This window comes from Bacillus rossius, chromosome 6 (genome assembly GCF_032445375.1).
Source record: "Bacillus rossius redtenbacheri isolate Brsri chromosome 6, Brsri_v3, whole genome shotgun sequence".
Taxonomy (NCBI): Eukaryota; Metazoa; Arthropoda; class Insecta; order Phasmatodea; family Bacillidae; genus Bacillus; species Bacillus rossius.
In genome coordinates, this window is record NC_086334.1 from 54,267,655 (window position 1) to 54,289,285 (window position 21,631).

A 21,631-nucleotide genomic window follows, 5' to 3' on the forward strand; every position below is an offset into this window, starting at 1 on the left:
TCGTAACCAGCTAGATCCTTTTAGACTTGTAGTCTTGCGGCTCATAGTCTCTTAGACTCGTAGCATTCTAGCCAAATATATTTGGCGCTGATGAGACAAAAAGCAGCTGGAGCCTATGACTTTAGAAACCAATGACATTTGGAGTCAAAATACTGTCGGAGCCAATGAATATTGAAGCCAATGACTATTGGAGTCAATGTCTATTGTAGCCAATGTCTATTGGAGCCAATGACTATTGGAGCCAATGAATATTGGAGCCAATAAATATTGTAGTCAATGAATATTGGAGTTAATGAATATTGGAGCCAATGACTATTGGAGTTAATGAATATTGGAGCCAATGACTATTGGAGCCAATGAATATTGGAGCCAATAAATATTGGAGTCAATGAATATTGGAGCCAATGAAAATTGGAGCCAATGAATATTGGAGCCAATAAATATTGGAGTCAATGAATATTGGAGTTAATGAATATTGGAGCCAATGAAAATTGGAGCCAATGAATATTGGAGCCAATAAATATTGGAGTCAATGAATATTGGAGTTAATGAATATTGTAGCCAATGAAAATTGGAGCCAAAAGACTGATGGAGCCTTTTGGAGCCTGTTGGAGCATTTGGAGCAATTGGAGCCAATTGATATTGAAGCCCGTGAATATTGGAGCCAATGATTATTGGAGCCAACGAATATTGGAGTCAACGAATATTGGAGCAAACGAAAATTGGAGCCAATGAATATTGGAGACAACGAATATTGGAGACAACGAATATTGGAGCCAATGAATATTGGAGCCTACGAAAATTGTAGCAAACGAATATTGGAGACAATGAATATTGGAGCCTACGAAAATTGTAGTCAACGAATATTGGAGCCAACGAATATTGGAGCCTACGAATATTGGAGACAATGAATATTGGAGCCAAAAGACTGTTGATGCCAATTACTTATGGAACTACTAACTGGTGGATTCATAGACTGATGGAGACATTATATCCTAGCTTAACACTGACGATCGCATCCTATCGAGTTTAATGTAAGTGTGAATGTACCTCCTTTTCGTTAAATGAGCTTTCGTTTTGTAGAATGTGCTTCCTTTTTATTGACGGCGCGTCCAAAATGTGCCGCCTTTTTGATGGTGCTTCTATTTTTAATGATGATTTGACTCTAGTATTATAGTAAATTGATCTTGATTTGACTAGTGTATTATTCCATCCGGTGCATGTATATAAGCAAGTCCTAGACATCTGACCGCTCAGTTTGTTACTGACGACGACGTTGCAAGGACCACCTAATTTGATTCATCTGGTGCATAAGTCGCGTAATTACTTGATCTTGCGAACTTGATGGCATCTTTACCGACTTTAACGACGAACATGATGGACGTTGTACCATCGTCTACGGGAACCTTGACGTCAACGACGACGAAGAAGGTGCAGATCCCGTTGGCAACGAGAACGACAACATTGGAGGAGACCTCATCAGTCGTGGTACCACCAGCAGAAGAGAGCTTAATGACTACAGAGCTGGCTGTGCAGGAAACCACGACGAACGGCGATTCGACCTCGATGGTGACTTCAATGGATGCTGATTTGACAACTAACGAACATCGGTGCTGTTACTGCGACAAGATTTTCTCAAACAACAGCAATGCTCGACGACACGAGAAGAGCGAATGTGCTAAGAACCTTTATCGTAAAATGATTGGTTGTGAGAAATGTCATAAGCAGTTTGCTAGAAAAGATAATATGAAAACGCAAATGAAGTCATGCAAAGGTCCTGCTGTGCGGCAGAAAGTAAAGGTTTCGGTGCAACAACGATGCATTGATGTTCATAAGAGTATGCCTGGAGATAGTAAAATCGTAGTAACATCGACATCTGGATCAGGTCTGATGGGTTCGTCTTCATCACCACGGTATCCTTGCAGCTACTGTGATACGTCGTTCGCATTTTCCCATGATGCACAAAGACATGAGCGGAGCAAATGCATGAAGAATCCTTCTCGCATGAAGTTTCGCTGTGATGAGTGTCATGAATGGTTTACTCGAATTGATAATTTGCGACGACATGTGAAAAAATGTAAAGGTAAAGTCCGTGCGCCTACTGCAGAACTACCTGCAGAAATTTCAACTCCTCGGTTTATGTTGAAGGCTCGTGAGCGTACAGGCAAAAAAACAGATGCGCAGCAACCGATTGCTATGGTATCTGGACATGGAACTAAACCTAAGACTGTGGTCGGTGCTCTACAGGTGAATGATAATGGCTTCTACTTGGTGCAGTCAGCATTTCGTGGAACGTTGAAAGACTACTATTATTTAAATACGTTCGGTGAGTCGAAGGACATTTGTACTTTTCTCGATGATATCAGACAGGACATAATCAATCAGCTTACTGATGATGTAGCAACAAACGGACCATTAAAATATAACTTGTGGCTGGATTGTATATATGGAAAGCCATATCCGTTAGATGACAAATTGAAGAAATGTGCATTCAAGACATCGGCTGCAGTAATTTACAGTTCTGACGATGTGAAGCAAACTGTTAAAAACGGTATCCAGAAACTCTGTCACGAAGAGGAGAACTATGTTAGTAAAGGTTCTGGTTGGTCTCTGTCTAGTATAAACCGATTGGAGTTAAGAATTAGTCATTTCACGCCTATGCAGGATTAAATGTTAATAAGATTGCTGGCTTTCGCAAGTGATCCTGTAGTAGAATAGAAATGATGTAATAAATATTATGTTTGTAAAAGAACTTGCAGTGTTTTATTTCTCGAACCTTACACTTATCTGGTATTTAAATTTATTTTTATCTTCGACCATACATTGAACCAAGTATCGAATCAATCATTACTTGAATGGGTGATTTTTTAGGTGAATTTAGGAGTGAATGGACAATAAACTCCGCGAAAGGTAATGGAAAACAGAATCTAAAATTTATTTAATAATTAGTTACAACTGTCACTGGTCAAGAATCGAACCGTGGACACGAATCCATCGATTCAATTTGTAAATTAATAATTGATTTTTTCGGAGACTTTTGGAATTTTTTCCGAATTTATGTGTTAGTTATTACGAATTTTCCAAGATGGTGGGCACCTCAGTAATAAATGATTACTGCACTGTATCGGGTTAGAATAAAACTAGCATGATGGTAAGATGAGTACACACAAGATGGCGTCCTCCATCAGACGAAAACAAGATGGTATCAATGACCACTAGCAGGTGGTAGCTCCTGGGCCCTATTTCATAAAACTCGACAGGCGTGACATATGCGACAATTATGTCAAAATTTACAAATATGTCAATTTGTAATTACAAGTGTACGTTTCATATAAAAAGAGATTGACAGGCAAATAATCTTAAATAGCTACAATTAAAAACAACTGTCTCATAAACACTACCATATGTGACAATTAATTGTAGGTCAAATTTTTTTTCAGTGATGTGGCCAAAATAATTAAACTGACATTTCAAGACAAGCTTATGTTAATTTTCAATAGTTATGTATATTTTGTACCTAATTATTCGTTTCAGTTTTTGTAATAGTGGATAAATATTTGTTGATTTAATTATAATGGAAATGTCAGTGCATGATACAAAGCAAACTCATTGATATGTATATGGCTAAAAACAAAGAAACCACTTAATAATCAAACACATGTATCAGTTCTTGCAATACTGCAATAGCCTCTGGATCAGCTGCGTCAACACCCTCACGAGCTTCCCCATCCTCGCCTTCTACATTTTCATCGTTTTCATATGGTTCGTACACCTCTGATCCTAGGCGTTTCTCAATGTTATGCACAATTATACAAGACAACATAATGTTAAATGCTGACACTGGCTGTATGCTCAGATAATTAAGGCACGGGAACTTCTCTTTTAAAATACCAAGCGCATTTTCCACCAGTCGTCTCGTAGATTTAAAGGCTCGAAGAAAACTTGTAAGAGCATTTGTCCGAGGTATTTGTACTGGGATATTTGGTGTAATAAGCCACTTTTTTAATCCATATCCACTGTCTCCCAGTAATATTGCATGTGGAAATGGTCTCCATCCATTTTCCCACTGTTGTGACAACGATGAACATCGTAGAATTCATGCATCATGTACTGAACCGGGCCACCGAGCACTGGCATACAAAAATTCTAGGTTAGGTCCACACACTACCATTATATTGATTGAATGGTTGCCATTCCTGTCTACAAATGAGACTTAATTTTCATGTGGGGCATCTATCTTGATCAATGACCCATCTACAACTCCAGCAACCCTTGGAATGTTTGCTAAATTGCTACACTCATTAAAAGTTGTGGAATTGCTTGGACAGATTCAGTTGGCCAACGAACCTCTTCTCCAAGAAAGGTGTGAACCAGTAAGTATTTACACATCGGTGGATAGTGACTTTTGATAAGCCATGTGCATCTGCATTTACATGATATTGTGCTCCTGTGCCCAGCCAATGCAATGCGCACAAAAGTTGTTCTTGAACAGTAAGAGCATGATTTCTTTTTGTTTCTGTCCGCAACTGTTGCCCTAACCTATTTATAATGTATTCAGCTGTTACCTTGCTAACGCGGAATTTCTCTTTGAAGAAAAAGTCACTGAAATTGAAGGTTAGGTTAATCCGTGGCCTAAAAACTCTACGAACTCGTCTTTCTCTTTCTTCATAACTCCCGCTACTGCTAATGCTGCTACTACTGTTCATTATGTCCAATCACATCAATTTAACCCAATATTTTAACACACTATTGCACTGCTGTTATTACCAATCATTAGGTGACACTAAATGGTTTACCTGTCACTTCCACTCTGACAATTCTACAAATTTATAAAATTGTTAAATACAATTTACATATCTGTGTTTCATAAATCAGTATTACCTGTCAGATGTGACACATTTGTCACATTTTTACCTGTCAGCTTTAAACTTTTATGAAACAGTTATATGTCAAATTGTCATACATTTATACATATTTGTCGTGACATATGTGTAGACTTGTCAAATTTTATGAAACGAACATATGTCGAATTGTAAATATGTCTGACAATTCATTGTCACCTGTCACCTGTAGAATTGTAACGTTTATGAAATAGGGCCCTGGTAGCATCTACTGAACATAAAATGTCGGGTCCGTGATGGACGACAAGGACAAAGTCAAATTTAAAGGTCAAGGGCAAATTTCAAGGTCAAGGTAAAATTTCAAGGTCAATGTCAAATTTCAAGGTCAAGGTCAAATTTAAAGGTCAAGGTCAAATTTCAAGGTCAATGTCAAATTTCAAGGTCAATGTCAAATTTCAATGTCAAGGTCAAATTTCAAGGTCAAGGTCAAATTTCAAGGTCAAGATCAAAGTTCAAGGTCAAGGTCAAAGTTCAAGGTCAACAGTTGAGGACAAAGGTATGGTGACCAGATAATTATATCAACATGGTATCAGCACACTCTAGCGGACGAAAACAGGTTGGTGGTCTCCAGCGGATGAAGACAAGATGGCGGACATGACGTCATACCGGCTGATGATATACCTGGTTATTGGTGGAGGTAGGTCAGTCTGAAGGTGGCTTCTGTGGAGGAAGGATCTGATAATTTTTTATTTTTTGCCCTCACCAGTTTCGAACCGAGGACAGGAGCGGATCAAATCAATATGTAAATTAATGAGTGATTTATTTAATTAATTTTGGAACTTTTCCCGAATTTCTAGCTAAATAATTACGGATTTTCAAGATGGCGTCCAAATTTCAAGATGGCGGGTGTCACAGTAATAAATTATTACTGCACTCTAGCAGATAAGAACCAAACTAACATGTCGTCAGCGCACTCTAGCAGGTGAAAACAAGATGGTGGTCTCCAGCAACGAAGACAAGATGGCGGCCGTCACGAAAAAGTGCAACGGTGGTTTTAAGGATTTTTTATTATTTAATTCGATTAGTTAATTTTTTAATGATTTTTAAATTTTTCCCGAATCTCTAGCATTAAAATTACAGATTTTCAATATGGTGGATCCAAAATGGCCGTCGGGGTCAAGGTCAAGGTCAAAGGTCGAGGTCACATCCTGATAGAGGCTTAACTGAGGCTTGAGTTAAGGATGCTTAAGCCTCTTTCAGGACATTTCTAGCTGCTGGGATTTTTACGGAATAAAACGGGAAATTTTCCCTCGAAACGGGAATTTTTCCCTCGAAAACGGGAAATTTTTTCTTAAAACGGGAATTTTTGAGTCATTTTGAGTCCATTTTGAGGAATTTTGAGGAATTTTTGAGTCCAAGATGGCCGCCGTGACGTCACAATCCAAGATGGCTGACCGACAATCACAATCCGCACAATCCACAGCCAGATGCCAGGCGCAGGACATACATTCGTATACTACTTTCATACAAGATTTATTAACTGAAAACTAACGATCGTAATGAGTGTAACAATGGCTCGAACAAGGATTTGAAATTGAAAGGCTTCGATTCATATAGTAGGTAAGTGTAACAGTTTCACACAAGTATTATAAACTGTAAAACCACGATACAATTAAGTATATCAATAATTAATGGAAGTTTTAGAAACTGAAATCTTAAGATACAAAGAAGTGTAACAGAGCTTTTGACTAAAGTATGGAGAAGGAAAAGCCTATACGACCCATATAAGTTTAAAAGTTTTCCATGTAAATATTAAGATCAGTAGTGTAGGATAGCCGGTCCAAGATCAGGATTCAGGATGTGAATTGTGATTGTTGGTCAGCCATCTTGGATTTGTGACGTCACGGCGGCAAAAATTCCTCAAAATTCCTCAAAAATGACTCAAAATGACTCAAAAATTCCCGTTTTAAGAAAACATTTCCCGTTTTATTCCGTAAAAATCCCAGCGGCTACAAAAGTCCTGATAGAGGCTTAAGCATCCTTAACTCAAGCCTCAGTTAAGCCTCTATCAGGACTTGACCTTGACCTCGACGACCATTTTGGATCCGCCATCTTGGATCCACCATTTTGGATGACATCATTATGTTTTCTCAAACATTCTGGAGTTGTGTTTTCCGCCATTTTGATTATGACGTCACCGTTGCAATTTCCGTTATGGCCGCCATCTTTAAATTTATTATCCGATTTTAATGAAAAAAAATTTAAAAATTATAAAAAAAATTCAATTAATAAAAATTCAATAAATCTATATATATATAAAAATGAAACCCGTTTTTCTTGGTCACGGCATCACGCGTGAACGACTGGACCGATTTCACTAATTTTTTTTTGTTTTGTTTGCCATGGTCAGGAGAAGGTTCTTATGAAAGAAAAAATTAAGAAAATTGTGCGGAAAATTAGAAAATTTAAGAATAATGAATTCCTATTTCCCTTGGTCACGCCATCACGCGTAAATGACTGAACCCATATCACTAATTCTTTTTTTGTTGTGTTTGTTATTGTCACGAGAAGGTTCTTATGAAAGAAAAAATTTAACGGAAAATTAGAAAATTTAAGAATACTGAACCACCATATATAAAATTATTTCCAAACTAACCCAACACTTTGTACAATATAAATATTTTTAAAGTAACCTTATGACATTCAGCTTTAAGCGTTTACAGTTTCCAGTGCGGCTTGCATTTGCAATGTCAATAAATAAATCGCAAGGGCAGTCGCTAAGTGTATGTGGCATCAACCTAGAAAATCCATGTTTTTCACATGGCCAATTATATGTCGCCTGTTCCCATGTCGGAAAACCATCAACATTATTTATTTACGTGCCAGAACATAAAACTAAAAATATAGTTTATCAAAAAGCATTAGAGTAGAGAGAAGCAGTGAGGGGTACAGAGACTATTAGTTGATTTATAGAGCGCGCGTGGTATCGAGCTCATTGTTTACTTAAAAATGCCAAGTTTTTCAATAGCAATTTGTAAAAACATTAGTGGAATTATTGAATCCTATGGAATAAACACTATTTTGACAATAAATATTTTGTTTTTTATTTAATTAAATTAGTAAGGTCCTTTTCAGTTATAGTGATACCAGGGAATTATGGATTCATTTTTATATGGAGGATATTATAGATTCCAGTTCAAATTGAATAGGTACTCATACCTAAGATAGGTCAGCTATACAAAATAAAGTAGTGCACCATTGCTACGCTAAGGCGGTACGAAGTTCGCCGGGTCAGCTAGTTATTTATAAAAAAAACATACATTTACGACACGGAGCTCGGAGTCCTCGGTTCGAACCCGGTGAGGGCAAAAAAAATAAAAACGGTGACCGATCCTTCCCCCGCGGTGGCTGCAGGCATACTGACTGCCCCGAAAATGGCAGCACATTTGGAAGCACCGACAACGAAAAAGGCAGCACATTTTGGATGCACCATCGAATAAGGAAGCACATTTTGGAAGCACCATCGAATAAGGAAGCACATTTGGAAGCTCCATCAACAAAAAAGGCAAAAAGGAAGCACAAGTTGCGTTATCTAAGTCTTAATTAGAAATCAGAATACAAGAAATAAAAACATTAAATTTTTATAATTTAAATTATTTATTTCTTTACATTATACAAAAGCAAGTAAAACAAGCCATTATTGTATGTAGCCAGCTTTCCTCAGTTCCTTGAAAATGAAGGATATTTCTTTGATGCACGAATAGTTTCCTGCACAAAGCGAACCATGTAGAAGTCTTAGCCGGTCAACCAATATGTTTGGATCTTTCCATGATATGTAATCATTCTCTTCTATCACCATCTTCCTTGCACGTTTATAATAAATATTATGATCTCTACTGTCTTCCGTTTTACCACCAACATCAGGGTAACTTTCATTTTTGAGACGGTGATCATCACAAGCTTGATCAGATTTATTTAATATATCACGTCGTTTCCATCGTTTCGGTCTCAGGACACCACCACATTCTTCGATCTTGTCAGCTTTAGGTGCTTCATCATAGTCTATGTCTTTGTCAACAGCCTCAGAGTCACTGTAACAATCACCGTAGATGGAATCGTCTTCACCCAATTTACCGTAAGAATTCGATGTTGATGATGTTGAAGTGTCTTCATCGTCTTCATGCTTCCTTTTTAGGAGTCCAAAAATACATAATTATAAATAAATACATAAATATATTCTGCTAGCTTGCGAACTTCTCATTGTTGAACAAAGATAGAGTTCTAGTACAAGCAAGTATTTTATGTATTTTTTTTTTTTAAATTTATTTTTATTTTTAAATATTTTTTTCCCCTGAAATTTTATGATATCAAAGAAAACTTGTACCGTTTTTCTCCGTGTGCTTCTGATTATGTGCTTCCTTATTCGATGGTGCTTCCAAAATATGCTGCCTTTATGATGGTGCATCCAAAATGTGCTGCCTTTTTCGTTAGCGGTGCTTCCAAATGTACTGCCTTTTCGTTGTCGGTGCTTCCAAATGTGCTGCCTTTTCGTTGTCGGTGCTTCCAAATGTGCTGCCTTTTTCGTTGGCGGTGCTTCCAAATGTGCTGCCTTTTCGTTGTCGGTGCTTTCAAATGTGCTGCCTTTTCGTTGTCGGTGCTTTCAAATGTGCTGCCTTTTCGTTGTCGGTGCTTCCAAATGTGCTGCCTTTTCGTTGTCGGTGCTTCCAAATGTGCTGCCTTTTCGTTATCGGTGCTTCCAAATGTGCTGCGTTTTCGTTGTCGGTGCTTCCAAATGTGCTGCCTTTTCGTTGTTGGTGCTTCCAAATGTGCTGCCTTTTCGTTGTCGATGCTTCCAAATGTGCTGCCTTTTCGTTGTTGGTGCTTCCAAATGTGCTGCCTTTTCGTTGTCGGTGCTTCCAAATGTGCTGTCTTTTCGTTGTCGGTGCTTCCAAATGTGCTGCCTTTTCGTTGATGGTCCTTCTATTTTTAATGTTGTTTTGACTCTAGAATTTTAGTAAATTGTTCTTGATTTGACTAGCGTATTATTCCATACGGTGCATATATATAAGCGAGTCCTAGACAACAGGTCGCTCAGTTTGTTACTGACGTCGTCGGTGTAAGGATCACCTAGTTTGTTTCTTCTGGTGCATTATTCACGTAATTACCTGTTCTTGCGAACTCGATGGCATCTTTACCGACTTTAACGACTAACTCGATGGAGGCTGTACCATAGACTGCGGGAACCATGACGTCAGCGTCGACGATGGTGGAGCAGATCCCGTTGGCAACGTCGATGTCAACACTGGAGGAGACTTCAAAAGACGTGGTACCGCCAGCAGAAGAGTCTTTAATGCCGCTAGTGCTGGCTGCACAGGGAAACTCGGCGAACGCTGGTTCGCCATCAATGGAGACTTCAATTTATGCCGAATCGACAACAACTAACGAACATCGGTGCTGTTACTGCGACAAGATTTTCTCAAACAACAGTAATGCTCGACGACATGAGAATAGAGAATGTGCCAAGAACCTTTATCGCAAAATGATTGGCTGTAAGAAATGTCACAGGCAATTTGCAAGACAATATAATATGAAAACGTACACGAAGAGATGCAAAGGTCCTGCTGTTCGGCAGAAAGTAAAGGTTTCTATACAACAACGATGTATTGATGTTCATAAGAGTATGCCTGGAGATGGTCTGGATCGGGTCTGAAAGGTTCGTCTTCATCACCCCGGTATCCTTGCAGCTACTGTGATATGACGTTCGCATTTGCTCATGATGCACGAAGACATGAGATGAGCAAATGCAAGAAGAATCCATCTCGCATGAAGTTTCGCTGTGATGAGTGTCATGAATGGTTTACTTGAATTGATAATTTGCGACGACATGCAAAAAACTGTAAAGGTGAAGTCCGTGTGCCTACTGCTGAACTACCTGCCGACATTTCGACTCCTCGCTTTAGGTTGAAGGCTCGTGAGCGTACAAGCAAGAAAACCGATGTGCAGCAACCGATTGGTATGACGTCTGAACAGGAAAATAAACCTAAGACTGTGTTCGGAGCATTACAAGTGAACGATAATGGCTTCTACTTGGCGCAGTCTGCATTTCGTGGAACATTGAAGGACTACTATTATTTAAATACGTTAGGTGAGTCGAAAGACATTTGTAATTTTCTTGATGATATCAGAGAGGACATAATCAATCAGCTTACTGATGACGTTGCAACAAACGGTCCATTAAAATATAACTTGTGGTTGGACTGTATATATGGAAAGCCATATCCGTTAGATGACAAAGTGAAGAAGTGTGCTTTCAAGACTTCGGCTGCAGTAATTTATAGTTCTGACGATGTGAAGCAAACTGTTAAACATGGTATCAAGAAACTTTGTCAAGAAGAGGAGGACTATGTCAGTAAAGGTTCTGGTTGGTCTCTGTCTAGTATAAACCGATTGGAGCTAAGAATTAGTCATTTCACACCGATGCGGAACTAAATGATTGTAAGATTGCTGGCTTTCACAAGTGTTCCTGTAGTAGAATAGAGATTATGTAATAAATATTATATTTGTAAAAGAACTTGCGGTGTTTAATTCCTCGAACCTGTTACTATTTTGTTAAATTGATGTTATATTTAATTTTTTTTGTATCGGCCAGGGATCGAACCAAGGACCTTAGTCGAACAATAATCAATCAGTATATAGATTACAAATTTATTTAATGAATTTTGGAATTTTTCCCGAATTTCTAGCATTACAATTACGAATTTCCAATATGGTGGTCTTGATGTCTGATAGGATGATGGTAGTAGAGTATTTAAAGTCTCTTTACGAATGTTTAACATGGTTCATTGAAATTATTATTTTTTACATAAAAGTAAACATTATTGCATCGATCGGGTATCGAACCGAGGACAGGAATCAATCGTATCAATCTGTAAAATGATGAGTGATTTATTTAATGAATTTTGGAATATTCCCCGAATTTCTGGCATAAAAATTACGAATTTTCAAGATGGCGTCCATATTTCAAGATGGCGGGTGTCACAGTAATAAATGATTACTACACTCTGGCGGGTAAGAATTTAACTAACATGGCGTCAGCGCACTCTCGCTGACGATACAATGATGATGGCTTCCAGCATCGAAGACAAGATGGCGGACATGGCGTCATACTACCTGACGATATATATGCTTTGAAAAAAATAGTGGTGGGAGTCAGTACCTATGCCTGCAGCCACCGCGGGGGAAGGATCGGTCGCCGTTTTTATTTTTTTTGCCCTCACCGGGTTCGAACCGAGGACTCCAAGCTCCGTGTCGTAAATGTATGTTTTTTTATAAATAATTTATTGAATTTTTATTATTTGAATTTTTTTTATAATTTTTAAATTTTTTTCATTAAAATCGGATAATAAATTTAAAGATGGCGGCCGTAACGGAAATTGCAACGGTGACGTCATAATTCAAAATGGCGGAAAACACAACTCCGGAATGTTCGAGAAAACATAATGACGTCATCCAAAATAGTAGATCCAAGATGGCGGATCCAAAATGGTCGTCGAGGTCAAGGTCAAGTCCTGATAGAGGCTTAACTGAGGCTTGAGTTAAGGATGCTTAAGCCTCTATCAGGACTTTTCTAGCCGCTGGGATTTTTATGGAATAAAACGGGAAATTTTTCCCTCGAAAACAGGAATTTTTATCTTAAACCGGGAATTTTTGAGTCATTTTGAGTCATTTTTCAGGAATTTTGAGGAATTTTTGCCGCCGTGACGTCACAAATCCAAGATGGCTGACCGACAATCACAATCCACATCCTGAATCCTGATCTTGGACCGGCTATCCTACACTACTAAGATCTGAAGGTCTATGGTACACATAAGTTTAACAGTGTTTACGCAAATAAGATGAACTGAGAAACTACGATCCAAATAAGCGAATCAGTGTTTCACTCAATTAGGAGTAACATAAATCCCACGAGTCAAACAACTATAACAGTGTTTCACGCACGTTTTGAAAACAGAAAGCCTACGAACCAAATAAATATGACAGTGTTAGCGAATAAAGTAGAAAATGTTATACTTCGTAACAACAAAGAAAAAAATAAATAGAATATAAAACGCCTAATAGTTAACATTCAAGGCCACACATAGTTTTATTTTTTATAATAACAACAAAAAAAATATTATATAAAATGCTTAATAGCTAATATTCATGGCCAACACAGTTTTATTTTTTATAACAGCAAATGAAAAAAAAGTATATAAAATGCTAATAGCTAATATTCAAGGCCTTCATATAGTTGTATTTTTATAACAAAGAAAAATAATTATATAAAATACCTAATAGCTAATATTCAAGGCCAACACATAGTTTTATTTTTTTTAACAACAAAGAAAAAAATTAGTATATAAAATGCCTAATAGCTAATATTCAAGGCCAACATTAAGTTTTATTTTTTATAACAACAAAGAAAAAATTAGTATATAAAATGCCTAATAGCTAATATTCAAGGCCAACACATAGTTTTACTTATTATAACAATAAAGAAAAATAATTATAAAACATTTTTAATAGCTAATATTCAAGGTCAACATAAGGTTTTATTTTTAAAACAACAAAGAAAAATATATATAAAATGCTTAATAGCTAATATTCAATGCCAACATATAATTTTACTTTTCATAACAGCAAATGAAAAAATTAGTATATAAAATGCCTAATAGCTAATACTGAAGGCCAGACAATATAAGAGTAAAAGTTTGTAACCGGTACAACGGCTTGTCGGCTCACCAGGGTGACGGTTATGGCCGGGTCGCGGTCGTCCTCCGCCATCTTGGCTGAAGTCTTGCCGTTGGCGGCGTCTGGTCCCTTGGCAGGCTGCGTCGCCGCCGGCTGCTTCCGCCACATGTAGTTCACGAACGTGAACTCGAGCAGCGCGCAGAACACGAACGCTGCACCCACAAGTCGTCACGTACACCCATAGACTATTGTTCACATAGACAGGCCCCCCCCCCCCACCCCGTCTTTTGATCTATCATTTGCTAAATGAACTGTCGAAAACAAACTGATGTAAAATATTAATTTTTTTTTGAATTTTTTTGTATTCAGACAGACCAGCCCACAATTTCGTTAACAGCATATAAGTATTAGAAAGTAGTAGAAGTCATTGAAAAAAACTGCTTTGTTTTAAAAGAAAAGTAATTTATATATTTTCAATGAAGATTTTTGCTTGTAGTTGTACAATGAAAGGAAAACTAAATAGATTCAACTATTAAAATGGAAATAGTACAAATTAAACTCATAATTTCTAGAGGCGCTTAATAATTCATTTGAAAAGTCTGCAGCTAGCTGTTGCAATGGATAACGTATACAGATCATGATATTACATTCTTTGCAATGTTAAGGTTTGTAAGCCAATTCGTCAACGGTCGTGAACAATTGTTAGTAGTGTGTACATGTCAAGTCTGACGCAGGTTTCAGGATGTATATTGTGCATGGGGTCAATGGCCACTCGCCATTTGGGATTTTTTGGGAAAATTCCACGAAAGTCTTTAAAAACGACTCAAAAACCATAAAAAAAAAGTCACATAATGAACCTATTTTGAGGGAAAATAAACGTTTTGAGGGAACATTTTCCGTTTTTAATTCCCCTAATGTTGGAGCCTTGAAAAGTCCAAAACGAAGCTTAAAATTCCTTTACAAATTTAAATTCAAGTCTCTAAATTCATGATCGTTACCTTGACCTTTAATCACATCTTTCGTCCTGTACCAGTTGACTATGAATTTGAATTTTGTAAAATTTAAAAAAAAAATTGAATAGAACTCCTTGATCCATCGGATGAACGAGAGAAGTTACATCAGGTGGTAGTTCATTGACAGACGGATGCGAAGGCACATAATCAATCAGCAAATCAACCTATTTTTGAAGGACACAGTTCTTCAAATATATATTATTTTTTACTGACGGCACAAAATTCTTGAAAAACCATTGTTTGAAAATATCCAAGCACATTATTGTGAGCTGTAACCGACAGGTAATGAATCTGGTTTCACATTTTACATGCACGTTTTTTTTTCGACTTCATTATTTTAACAAGGAGGAATTTTTTTGCTTTCCTGACGCATTACTGCAAACAATTACGGTGAGGCGGCCTTTCCCTTCTTATACACATTTCGCTGAATCTACTAATTCTGAGTCTAGCGTTTTATACCTACTCGGCAACATCCGGTAAAATAAATAGGGTTCATCGGCATTGTAAACTTGATCTGCATTCAGTTTTCAAATATATATATATATATACTAGATAATGCCCGGCATGCATTGCAATGCCTCAATCAATTTTTTTTTGTAATTTTTTAAACGTATACTAAGCATCTCTCTTTATCTCTCTAATTCTCTATCTCTCTATGTATATCTCTATAACTCTCTCTATCTTTCTATTTATATCTCTATCTCTCTATATATCTTTCTAGCGGACCCGACAGACATTGTCCTGCCCAAATGTACTTTTTGTGAGATATGGATATAGCGGTAAGTATTTCTACGCTGGACATTTTGTATCTTCTCATTATACATACCTCTCCTCTTGGGCACGCCACTGCCGTTACCAAAAACCTTTCCCATGGTTACGCAGAAGGCAACAACAATGCAAAAGCCCATTGCCATGGAGACTAATTATCAACAATGCTTAGTTTTTTTGCTTTTAAAGCATGTATTTTTAGTTTTTCTTAACTCAGAATCGAGATAAAATATCCAATTGTGAATCTAAACCATCCTCGAATCCCCGTGAACTCACACACAAAATTTCATCAAAATCGCGTACAAACAGACAGACAGAAAAAGTACTGTTTTATTATAGTAAGATAGATAGATTATTCTTACATGTTCGCATCCATGCAGTATATGAAAAATCAGCATGCATAGCCCCACACCTATAACTATACGTATCTGCTGCCCACGACTTTTTCCGCATGGAATTTTGTATTATCTTGCACCATTTAGAAATTTAAATATTATAACATAACAGTTGATACAGTTGTAGTAGTTTTCTTATGTTCACAAATGATAATTTTTCTCACCTCTATTTCAGTCTTTGCAATAAAAATATGTTACTACCTAAATTTTGAGTAAATATGTTTCTACTTTCAAATGTAATGACGGGAAGACACTTCATAAAATGTCTTTGTAAACCACATTTACTGTTTTTTCTATCTCGAGCTAGAATGTAAAGATTGTCTGCATTACTGACCCGCGAGCAAGCTACATACATTTCAGAGAGAGAGAGAGAGAGTAAGAGAAAGACACCTATTGAATGTCTATCTAACTAATTTTTTTATGAGAGCATATTTTCATTAAATAAATCATGAAATCATTCAACGATAAAAGCTGTTTATTTAATTAAGCGGACGGGTTCGCTCCAAGGAGAAAATTGACGCGGCGAGACCTCGTGGACATAGAGAAATGACACACACTATTTGTGGGGCTATGAAACATGATTTTTTTCTGCAATTTAAATTGTAATATACAAAAAGGGTATTGAAAATTGAAACAAATATGGCGATACTATAAACTGTCAGGATCTTTATTTTTTTCTTACTCTCTACTCAGTTCCTTACAATAGCAAAACTTAATGGCTTCTAATAATGCGTTGCAATTTTTGCTTTTAAAGCGTGTTTTTTTAGTTTTTATTAACTCAGAATCGAGATAAAATATCCAAATGTGAATCTAAACCATCCTCACTATTTGTGTGGCTATGAAACATGATTTTTTTTCTGCAATTTAAATTGTAATATACAAAAAGGGTATTGAAAATTGAAACAAATATGGCGATGCTATAAACTGTCAGGATCTTTATTTTTTTCTTACTCTCTACTTAGTTCCTTACAATAGCAAAACTTAATGGCTTCTAATAATGCGTTGCAATTTTTGCTTTAAAAGCGTGTTTTTTTTTTTTAGTTTTTCTTAACTCAGAATCGAGATAAAATATCCAATTGTGAATCTAAACCATCCTCGAATCCCCGTGAACTCACACACAAAATTTCATCAAAATCAGTCCAGCCGTCTAGGAAGAGTTCAGTGACATACACACGCACACAAGAAATATATATATATAAAGATATATATATATATTTAATTTTCTGCCGCCTTAACTTCACCTGACAAACTTTCTCCAATGATTGTAAGTTGACGCACTCCTCACCATTTTTTTTTTCCATCGGTCCAACCATGCTGTAAAACTCGGATCTCCACGGGGCAACAGTTAGTTCAAACTCAATGGTTTCTGTTGGATTAATCAAACTGTCCTTAGAAATCATTTTGAAACAAAAGTATTCAATGCGTTTTCTGTTCTTTTTCCAATCAGATACAGTCGATGTTCCTACTCCAAACTCAGCAGAAATGTTCTTTTACGGTTCTCCCTCATCAGTTATCGTCAATGCTCCCAACCTTTATTTTATAGTCACAATAATGTTTTTTTTTTTCGTTTCGTCGCGAACAACGTGCTAATAAAGAGTACGAAGATAAGCCTACTATGCCTCGATAGAGACACAAGGACACACGCGAAAACACTCGAGATTGCAGCGCAACTGAGGAATATTGATTTAACAATGAACTCGCCTGCTGGTGAGTTAATTTGAGTGTGTACTTTTTGAGAATAGCGATTTGTGGTCTGTTAAACAAGTCTTCATTTACTAACAACGTAATTTTTTTCTTCCAAAATTGGTACGGGTTACCTGGACGTTCGGGTTAAAGAGGTCTGGTTCAACGTGGGTCTACTACGTGTAAGGGATCAGTTTTAATAAAGTCTTGAGAACAAGTACTCTCCTGTTTAAAGTTATTTAGTGAGTAATCAAAATTTAAAAATATTATGAAAATATGCATACTGCAGGGTTTAATTCAATTTGTAAACAAACTAATAAAAAGGTTTTAAAAGTATATATTACGTCAATATACAAATTTCACAATCAATATTCTATGTTACTATCAGATGTACAAATACTTGTGTAAATCATAGACAATTTTTTTTTCAAAACGATAACACAAAACATTTCACGAAAACGTATTCCTGTAGATAATTCATCGTAAAAGTATCTTTTATTTGTAATGAAACAAAAAAAAATTGTTTTGCAATGTTTCATAATCATTTTAAATTAAAACAAATAATGTGTTATTACATATAGGGAATGTACGTATCACCTTAACATTGCAACTTATTAAGACACTCATTACAAATTATTTTCGGAAATTGCCAGGCCTAAATAAAATGGGAATGCTAAATATAATTTTTTTGAATGCAAGTTTGAATTTCGCGCACATCTAGACGCTGCTGTAGTGGCTGAGAGGACGCGCGATCGCGACACAGTGGGAACAAGGTGACTTGGGTGATGGGTAGTTGCTGAACAAGTCTCACCGACACAACATATGTTTCTAGTGACACCCTCCTGCCTCAAAGGAGGAGTTACAGCGATGAAGCATGTTATCACGCACTATCGAGTAGTAAATGGGACGTATAAGTAGCGAATCTTCGACCATTACTTATTCAAGAAGTACTTGTTTCAACATTATGAATTCATCACGCGTATAAGTGAGGCTTATTTGATAGTAAATACTTCACGAAGTAGTGCCATTTGGGCAAATGAGACCCCGATTATGAATTCCGCCCTTATTCATTAAAGTTGAAGCAACGCCTTGATGAGCACAAAATTCGAATTTGCGCGCCCCTATTTGCAACGATAGTTTTGCAGGGTTGAAAGTCAGAACACGCGTTTCTTTGCAAAAAAAAAAAGTGCTTGGTTAAGCATTCCCTACCTCCCACTCAGTTTATTCCCACCAGTTTCCTAACATTCTGAAGACTAATAATAACGTCCTTCGACGAGTGCATGGTCACACGGATTCAAAGATTGTCACACACTGTTAATGAAGGATTTCAGGATGGCTGTGAATGGTTTAGAAGACTTCAACAATTCGTTGGTGAAGTGTCTCATTAATAAAAATGTGTAGTGCTTACTCTTTATCAGTTTATGTCTCCTAAACGACATAAAGCAATATAAATGAGGTGGTATTTCGATGCAAATAACATATCCAAAGCATTTATAGCATTTTAAAGCCATCTTTTTTTTTTTCGAGTGGAGAGACAACAATAGAAATTCGTAAATATATTTCGTTACATAATACACAAAAAGAAGAAAAATCTTTATAACATAATGTTTCATAACAATATTTCTTTAGTGGTATATGGACATTCATCACGTCAAATATTTATGAAGACATAATTATAATCTCTTTCTAAATACTTACAGCCACAGGTAATATTAAACATTACTTCATTGATAAGTGAGGTCAGTATAACTCTATGAAATATATATCACAAAAAAAAAATCAACGTGCTATTTTAAAACAAACTTTTGAAAAATGTATTTATTACTTATTTTTGCTATCAAATATCACTCACCTGTACATGTGCCCATCCATACGTCAATTGCTTTTACGTAACTCACTTGTGGCAGTCCACTTTGTATACCTGTGACACAAAGATTTCTGTCAGAGAACAAAAATAATTTTTAAACTATCGGTGGCCCAACTATGTGTAAGTTATTGATTGTTTTCTTATAAACATAACACTCTATTGATGATGCTAGTAACGTTAACTTATTACAAAATATTTTTAAAAATCTCATTTGAGTAATTATTTTTGAAACTTTTTAACTATTGTATGTTAAAGTTATAAATAATCGAAAATACATATTATAATACTGCTATAGTAAAACTAATTTAGATACAGTAATACTAGAGGGAAGGGGACGTGACGTCATGTAATGGAGGGGAGGGGACGTGACGTCATGTAATGGAGGGGAGGGGAAGTAACGTCATGTAATGTAGGGGAGGGGAAGTGACGTCATGTAACGGAGGTGGGAGGTGACGTGAGGCCATGCGATGGTGGGGAGGGGACGTGACGTCATGTAATGGAGTGGGAGGGGACGTGACGTCATGTAATGGAGGGGAGGGGACGTGACGTCATGCAATGGAGGGGAGGTGACGTGACGTCATGTAATGGAGTGGGAGGGGACGTGACGTCATGTAATGGAGGGGAGGGGACGTGACGTCATGCAATGGAGTGGGAGGGGACGTGACGTCATGCAAAGGAATGGAAGGGGAAGTTACGTCATGCAATGTAGGGGAGGGCATGTGACGTCATGCAATGGAGTGGAGATGACGTGACGTCATGTAACGGAGGTGGGAGGTGACGTGACGTCATGCAATGGAGGGGAGGGGACGTGACGTCATGCAATGGAGGGGAGGTGACGTGACGTCATGTAATGGAGTGGGAGGGGACGTGACGTCATGTAATGGAGGGGAGGGGACGTGACGTCATGTAATGGAGTGGGAGGGGACGTGACGTCATGCAAAGGAATGGAAGGGAAGTTACGTCATGCAATGTAGGGGAGGGCATGTGAAGTCATGCAATGGAGTGGAGATGACGTGACGTCATGTAATTGAGTGGGAGGGGACGTGACGTCATGTAATGGAGGGGAGGGGACGTGAAGTCATGCAATGTAGGGGAGGGCATGTGACGCCATGTAATGGAGTGGGAGGGGACGTGACGTCATGCAATGGAGGGGAGGTGATGTAAAGGAGAGGGAGGGGGAGAAGGCAGGTCCTCACCCGAGGACTGCGACGACACGGCGAGCAGCGTGGTGACGCCGAGCGTGGTGCGGCCCGGCACCGAGTCCACGTCCATCCAGAAGGACACCCACGAGATCACCACGATGAGGATGGTGGGCAGGTAGCTCTGCACCAGGTGGAACCCCACCGAGCGGCTCAGGTGGAACTCCGCCACGAGGCAGCTGTAGTTCCCTGCAGGCACCCAGGAGACATAGTGGTCCAAGTCACGTTCCACCTCGCCGTCGGCCGCGTTGGTTAACAATAATATATTATAATGTCCGTCAAACACGGTTACCACCAACCACTTCTTGGATTTTCAGTCGAGGCCACGCCCTTGTTATTGTTTCTGCGTGCCTTGTTGCGGCAGTTTTCAAGTGGGACTAACAAGTTGTTATCGGGCACATCATTAATTACAAGGACGTGGCCTTAAGCGACTCAGAACAAAAAATTATGTACTTTTACAAAATATTGCTTTGGAAGCCAGTTGCGAAGAACTAGTGTTTGTAATACTACAAGAAATATATTGTAATTTTGTACAGAACATGAAGTAAAAATAAGTTTTTCTTACAAAAATTGGCACATAAATTCATATTTAATTGATGTTTCATTCAAGCATAAAAAATTTTTAAACCATGGAAATAATGCCAGAATTTTCAATAATCGGACTTTATTTGGTTGCAACGTCCTTATTAATGTGCGCAGTTAATACCGGAAAGCTATTCAGGGAACGGTTTACAAATAAATTTTAATTTTTGGAGGTACTGGGACAACACAAAGTATAAATGCCTGGGTAAGAATCCGAACCCAGTAGTATTGCGAATACTATTTATACCAATACAGTTGTTTTCATGTGAATGTACAAATTTACACATATGTGTTATTTTTTTTATAAATATTTCTGTCACATTTACAAAATAAATTGTAGTTCAGAAGCCAAAAAGAAGCTAGTGACACTAGCCAAGAGCTCCTACTATATAAATAGTTGTTTATATAAGATACAGTCTTTTAAAGCTGGTTCCACAGTGAAAACAGTAGTCTTCAGCTCAATGTTTTTGGTGTCTTTTGGACCATCAGCTGGACATAGAGGCCTCACGCACCGTCCACGCACAGCCACGGCTTGTCATCTGCGACACTTTTC

The 21,631-nt window shown here is 37.6% G+C and overlaps 1 protein-coding gene across 1 annotated transcript in view; it reads right to left on the reverse strand.

Moving 5' to 3' along the window:
- Positions 1-21,631, reverse strand: part of LOC134533444 (glycine receptor subunit alpha-2-like) — a 110,022-nt gene that overhangs the window by 3,161 nt on the left and 85,230 nt on the right. Inside the window, exons 6-8 of the mRNA XM_063370966.1 lie at positions 20,494-20,685; positions 19,283-19,351; positions 13,623-13,783 (exon numbers count right to left, since the gene is read on the reverse strand). Of these exons, the coding sequence (XP_063227036.1) occupies positions 13,623-13,783; positions 19,283-19,351; positions 20,494-20,685 (422 nt within the window). The remainder of the gene's footprint in view (positions 1-13,622; positions 13,784-19,282; positions 19,352-20,493; positions 20,686-21,631) is intronic.